Source organism: Macrotis lagotis, chromosome 2, assembly GCF_037893015.1.
Source record: "Macrotis lagotis isolate mMagLag1 chromosome 2, bilby.v1.9.chrom.fasta, whole genome shotgun sequence".
NCBI lineage: Eukaryota > Metazoa > Chordata > Mammalia > Peramelemorphia > Peramelidae > Macrotis > Macrotis lagotis.
The window spans coordinates 336,727,094-336,733,123 of record NC_133659.1 but is presented as its reverse complement, the minus strand read 5'-3'; the positions used below and the strand labels follow the sequence as shown (position 1 = coordinate 336,733,123).

At 51.4% G+C, this 6,030-nt stretch overlaps 1 protein-coding gene across 1 annotated transcript; it reads right to left on the bottom strand.

The window, feature by feature from the left end:
- Positions 1–765: 765 nt before the first annotated feature.
- LOC141512284 (large ribosomal subunit protein uL11-like) lies at positions 766–1,266 on the bottom strand. Its single transcript, XM_074221090.1, has one exon. The coding sequence runs from the start codon at positions 1,264–1,266 to the stop codon at positions 766–768; it is 501 nt and encodes a 166-aa protein (XP_074077191.1).
- Positions 1,267–6,030: the final 4,764 nt, after the last annotated feature.

The following is a 6,030-nucleotide window of genomic DNA, read 5'->3' as shown; positions in this document are numbered from 1 at the left end:
TGACTCCAGAGAACTACCTTGTGAGTAGAGAGAAGGGAGGCTGTGAGAGATGGGTAGAATGGAGAAGACATGACAGACTGCTTGGACATGTGCAGTACATGAGAGAGAAGAGTTAAGGCTGACATGAGAACAGGAATTTGGAACCGAAACGGGAGTGTGGGAGAGAGAAGCCTTGGAGTGGGAGAAGGGGAGTCAGTGCATTCTGTTGCACCTGAGTTTGAGATGTCTCTGGTCATCCATGTTGAAATAGCCAAAGACAATGGGTGATATGGGACCGGATCTCCGGAGAGAGACAAGAACAGGCTCTGTAGGTCAGAGAAACTGCTTCGTAGAGTCGACAGTTAAGCCGGAGGTATTGAGGCCACCAAGGCAAGTAGAGAGAAAAGAGGGCATAGAGCAGACATAACTGAATATATTTGTGAGGTAGGGGGTGGGCGATTGTCCTTCAGAGGAGACCAGTGATGATTGGTCAGGAGAAAGTAGTGGAACGAAACCTAAGGAAGGAAAGAATATTCTGGAGAGGGTGGTCAGTAGCAGAGAGGCCAAGAAGGAAAAGGAGTAAGAGAGGGTTATCTGATTTAGCTGGGATAAACATGGAGAAAGCAGTTTCAGTTTCTGATGGTGAGGGTGCAAGTCAGATTACAAAGGACTGAGGACAGAATTCTCTAATTTATTACAAATTTTATTACAAAGATAATCAGAGGCAATGAGGACAGCTTTTTTTTTTCTGTTGTCGAATGTGAATTTATTGCAAATAGTCTCCTTTCAGCTTTTAACTGGGCATTCCACAGCTCCACTATTGATGTCATCAATGACGTCATGAGGATGTCTGCCATCCATGTTGCTGCCCACAGACTGGGCTGTTCCAAGGATCTCTTTAATAGTTCCAGAGAGTTCTCTTGCCAAGGATTGGTGCCTCATCTGTCGAGCAATGTTGACAATCACATTGAAAGTGATGTTTCCACTGTGTTGAATGTTTTTCTGCTGCTTCCTGTCTTGAGGACATTCCTTTAGAGCTTTGATGATCAAGGCTGAGGCAGAAGGCACCACCTCAATCTGGGCCTGTCTGTTCTGAATGGTAAATTTCACTGCAATCCTAAACCCTTTCCAGTCACCAGTTGCCTTGGCAGTGTCATCACCAACCTTTTTTGGAGACAAACCCAAGGGACCAATTTTGGGGGCCAGAGCTGATGTGGCACCAACTTCACCACCAGTGTACCTTAAAAACACGACTTTGATTTCATTAGGATCAAACTTGGGAGGCATGGTGGTGAGGAAGGTGGAGGCTTGGTTTCAATGCTGCGGGGTGGCTGCCGGTGTCAGATGAACCCGGATTCTGGATGACCGAAAACGAGGACAGCTTTTCTAAGAGATTGGCTGTGAAAAAGAGGGGGTAGGGGGCAGCTAGGTGGTGCAGTGGATAGAGCACTGGCCCTGGAGTCAGGAGGACCTGAGTTCAAATCCGACCTCAGATACTTAATAATGACCTAGCTGTGTGGCCTTGGGTAAGCCACTTAACCCCATTGCCTTGCAAAAACTAAAAAACAAAACCAAAACCAAAAAACAGTCAGGGACCTTTATCCCATCTAAGAACACTTGGCACCCCTTGAGAAAGGAGCCTGGATTCTTGACCTTTAAAAGAAAAAGAAAAAGAGGAGGTAAGGAAAAAGCTTGAGGAGATGGAAGGGGTCAGAGAAAGTTGTCTCTGTGGTTATGGATGGGAGAGAACCATCTGGGTGTTTTTTTGTCCTTTGTCCTTTGTGAAGAAAACCGAGACATTAGAGAGGTGATGTTATCACACGCAACTGAACTGAATTTGAGTGAGGGGGTGCTGTGCAAAGTCACCGGTCTCACTTTCTTCTCCAAGTCATCTGGGTCCAGGAACCACATATGGATCAGGATGAATGGAGATGGCCCTGGATGCAGTGGGAGACCTTGAGCTTTTTTGGGCTAAGGTCTTTAATAGGTCTCAGTCTGCCTGAAGGCAGTGATTAAAGGTATGTCTATAGACAACAAAGAAGTACCTCATTGGGCCATGGAAACTTCTCCCTCAGAGACTGAAGTAAGAGGAAAGAGGCTTATAAGTTGCTGAGTCTGAGAGAACAGGGAGCTCATGAACATTTTCTCCTTTCAAGTTCACCCCTTATGCCTTGTATTTATCTTTTGGTCTCTAAGTCAATCCTCTCTTTCCTCGAGGAGATGCATACTTGGTTTAAGCTTCCCTTCACCTCAACTCCTACCTTCACGGTCAATGACGTAGATCTTCATTTGCTATCTCCTCAAACACTCTGCCTCCTAGTTCAACTCCTGCATTTCCTATGATGTATAACATGGCTGATCGGGTCCTTGAACTCACCCTTATTCACCATCGTTCTACCTTCATGGTCCTGGACAATGGAATTTTTCTCGGACCACAAGACTTGTCAGATTCCTTGGACAGCTGACTTCTGGGGCTCCCCGAGACTAGTCCAGGTCTTTTGTCTTGAGGAACTTGAGAGAACAGGGGTTCCCTTGCACTGGACCCCGTCCTGTCTGGTGGACATTTTCCAGACTTCATTATCCTCCTCTTTCTCTCCTCCCTCCTAGAGTCTTTTCAATTCCTCCAAGCCAGAAGCTTGCTTTCCTTCCAGTAATTGTGGTTTTGGGACTGTCTCCAAAGTCAGAGCTAGAGAGATTTTAGAGATGTCCTTACTCCTCCCCACCCATCTCATTTTACAAGTAGGCTAACTGAGGCCCAGAAAGGGGAAAGGACTTTTTCAAGGTTTCATGAGCACTAGAATAGCTCAGGTCTTCCTTTCCAAGGACTTCACCATACTGGTGAGGACAGCAAGTGTCTTCACCCACATCTCGTTTCTCCTTTCATGGGGTGTGAGAATGAATGTGGGAAGAGATGTAGGGGTGTGGGCTGATGAGTGTTTCTAGATCATGGACTTATAGTGCCATAGCTGGATGGAACCCTTCATTTTATGATTGAGGAAACTGAAGCACAGAGAAGAGAAAGAACCTTCAGATCACAGTAGATTAGGGAGGAAATATGAGACTTTTATTTGTGTGAATTAGGGAGGAGGAAGAAGGGACAGGGAGACAGGTCTTGAAACTGGTGGTCCTTTCTGCTGAGATTCCCAGGCAGGGGAGTCCACAGACGCACATGGACTCAGAATCCAGGGTTCCTAAGTCAGCTGCCCCTGTAGTTGCCACCCCAGAATCCAGAGAACTGGAGAGGAGTGGTGGTGGAGGGGGCAGCTCCCAGCTCAGGTGGTTTCCCCAGTCTGGCAGGCCTACTGGAAGAAGAGGCTGCCCTGTGTAGGGTTACCAGATTGTCCTGGTGATAACAGAAGAGAGGCAGAACAGCAGAGATAGAAGTGGGGGAGGAGTCCACTCATCCTGGGGCAGGTACTGATGATGCCTTGCCTCCTCAAGGTCTGTCTGTTTCTCTTTGTCTATCCCATTGCACCCCCTCTCTCTGTCCCCCTCTGGATCACTCCCTTCCCTCCCTTCTCTGTCTTTCTGCCTCTCCCCTCTTTGCTTTGAGAATAATGCCTTCCAGAGCCCCCCACCCTCCCAAAGTTTGACCCAAGCTCCTAAGTTTGATGAATTCCCCTTGACCTCTCTCAGGAACTTCCTGATTGCTCTTCCCCCTGGATGCCTGCCCCAGGGGTCAGAGGGAAAGCCTAATGAATGAATGGGTGGATGAATAGGTGAAGGATGCATTTGTTAAGTGCTTTCTGAGGCCCAAGTCTAGGATACAGAGGGCCCTCCAAGAGCATCCCTCCTCTCCAGGAGCTCCCCTTCTCCTGGGGGAGATAACTCACAGGAAGGCTTCAGCAGCAAGGCAGATGCAAAGCACCTTCCTGGTGGGGCCTCGGGAGCTGTGGCCACAGCATCCTAGAGGGCAGTTACTAGACCAGGGATTGCTTCCTGGGGTGGTGGTGAGGGGGTCCTGCTCATCCTAAGCCTCAGGAGCTGTTAAGGTATCCCAAAAGGTGGCATCAGGGCCGCTAAGATTCAGGACCTGGGACAGAGAATGACATTTCCCTGATATTTCTAAAGGGCTCCTTTTCCCCTGGCAATAAGTCCCAGAAATGTGCTCATGTGGCCTTCCCAGTGTGGCGATGGGGGCAGAATGCTAAGGGATGGGGAGAGGAATTGCCGGCTCTGAGGCCTCGGGGGCGCCTTCTCCTGGAAGCCTGTTTCTGACTGCTCCATTGCTTCCCACTTCTCTCTCCTTTCTCTTGCAGCCCCTGGGCTGCCCACCCTCGAACTGGGCCCCCATTGTGATGAGTGAGGACAGGGTTCAGCCTCTACTTTTACACTTTCTGTCCTGATCTTCCACCAGTGGTGGGACCCATTGGGCTGGGCAAAACGTGTGGGGGCTCAGGGGACTCGAGAGGAACAAGGATCTCTCTGGATTATGTAAAAGGTGGCTGTCAGAGCCCTGGACCCTGGGTTCCTCTTTCTAGGCTCCCTCCCCCCAGCCCCAGTGAAACACAGACTCAGGTTTCTGATATCTCAGGTTTCTGGCTGCATCATATAGCTTAAGATAATGTCTCCTAGAAGTTTAACAGTTTCCTCCCCAAGGTCCTCCCTTCATGCCCTCCATTCTCCTCAAAGCTTCCCATCCTCATTTCCCAACACATCCCCAATTACTTAGACACATCCTGTCACAAACCCCAACCCTCCCTCCTCTTTATGGTCACCCTCCCTCCACTCTCACCTCCACCCCCACCTAGGGCCACCTTAACAGTAGGTGGGGCTAGTGGGGATTCTGGGCCTCATGCCAGACCACCTGTGATCACACAAGACCCAGTTTGTCCAAGACATAGGTAACGGGGACAGACACCCAGCTGCTCTCACTTCACCTGCCTCCCTGCCCTTCAGGGTTCCCAGGCTGCTGGGGCTGGGTCCGAAGCCCAGCAAGATGGCCCTGAGTTTCTCTGAGGCAGATGGTGATGGGGAGGACTCAGTGGTCCTGACTCTGGCTCAGGCCATGCTGGCGTTGGCTGTGGTGGCTGCTACAGCCTTGGCTCTGCATTGGTTAGGCTCTGGGTCTGAGCAAGACAAAGAGGTGGCAAAGCAGAGTCCAGAGTCTAACCAGACTCGGCATCCTCGGGACAGAGAGATGGTCCAGACACCAGTCCTGAAGGCCAAGGTGAGTTGCCAGGACCAGGAATCCAAAGCCCCTAAGGTGATGCCAGATCCACCAGTGCCCAGCCCTAGGGAGCAGCCTGGAAGAAGCCCAGAAGACCCTGCGTCTCCCAGGGGCAAAGATGAAGGCCTGTCCCCACCAGCCACTCCCCAGGCCAGGGCACCTAAGATAACTTCAAGGGTAGCCCCTCCAAAGCAGCCTGGAGATGGCTCCCAGCCATTCTGTAGTCCGCAGAGCAAAGCTGGGGCGTCACCAGGGCCAGGTCCCCTCCTGATACACTTCACTCCCAGACACTCAGAGACTTGGAGTGAGGAGGGATTTGGAGTCAGAGAACAGCTCAACCTTCTGGTAGCAGCCCCAGCTGGAGAGAAGCCAGACAATGGACAAGGACCGGCAGGCCAGCGGCATGATGTAGTGCCCAGTCCCAGAACCAGGAGCCGTGTTCGAGGGCCGGGGCCAGACCCCTTCACCCTGGGCACAGTGGTGAGTGTGTGGGATGCCATTGATGCAGCAAGTTCCCTTGCTCCTGGTGGGCTCTTACCCCAAGCCCTGGGAGTCAGAATTTCCACTCCAGCACCTGAAGAGAAACAGGTTCCACCATCTGGGAGATGCTGGGACGTGGCCTCAGGTGGAGATGGCAGGGAAGGGCCTATCTCCCAAGGGCAGAGCAAGCCCCTTGCCTCAGGCCCCCTGCCAGCCCCAACTGCTAGGGGGATAGGGCTTCCAGTACCAGGTAGCCCTCACCTGCCTATTCAGGCCCCAGACTCAGAGGAGGGCTGGCCCTGGAAGGAGAGGGAACTCTTGATAGCCAGCAGCTTTAGCCGGCCCCCCAATGCCCTCATTCGGCAGCTGGTGGCTTCTGACCAAGGGTCCACACTACCCAT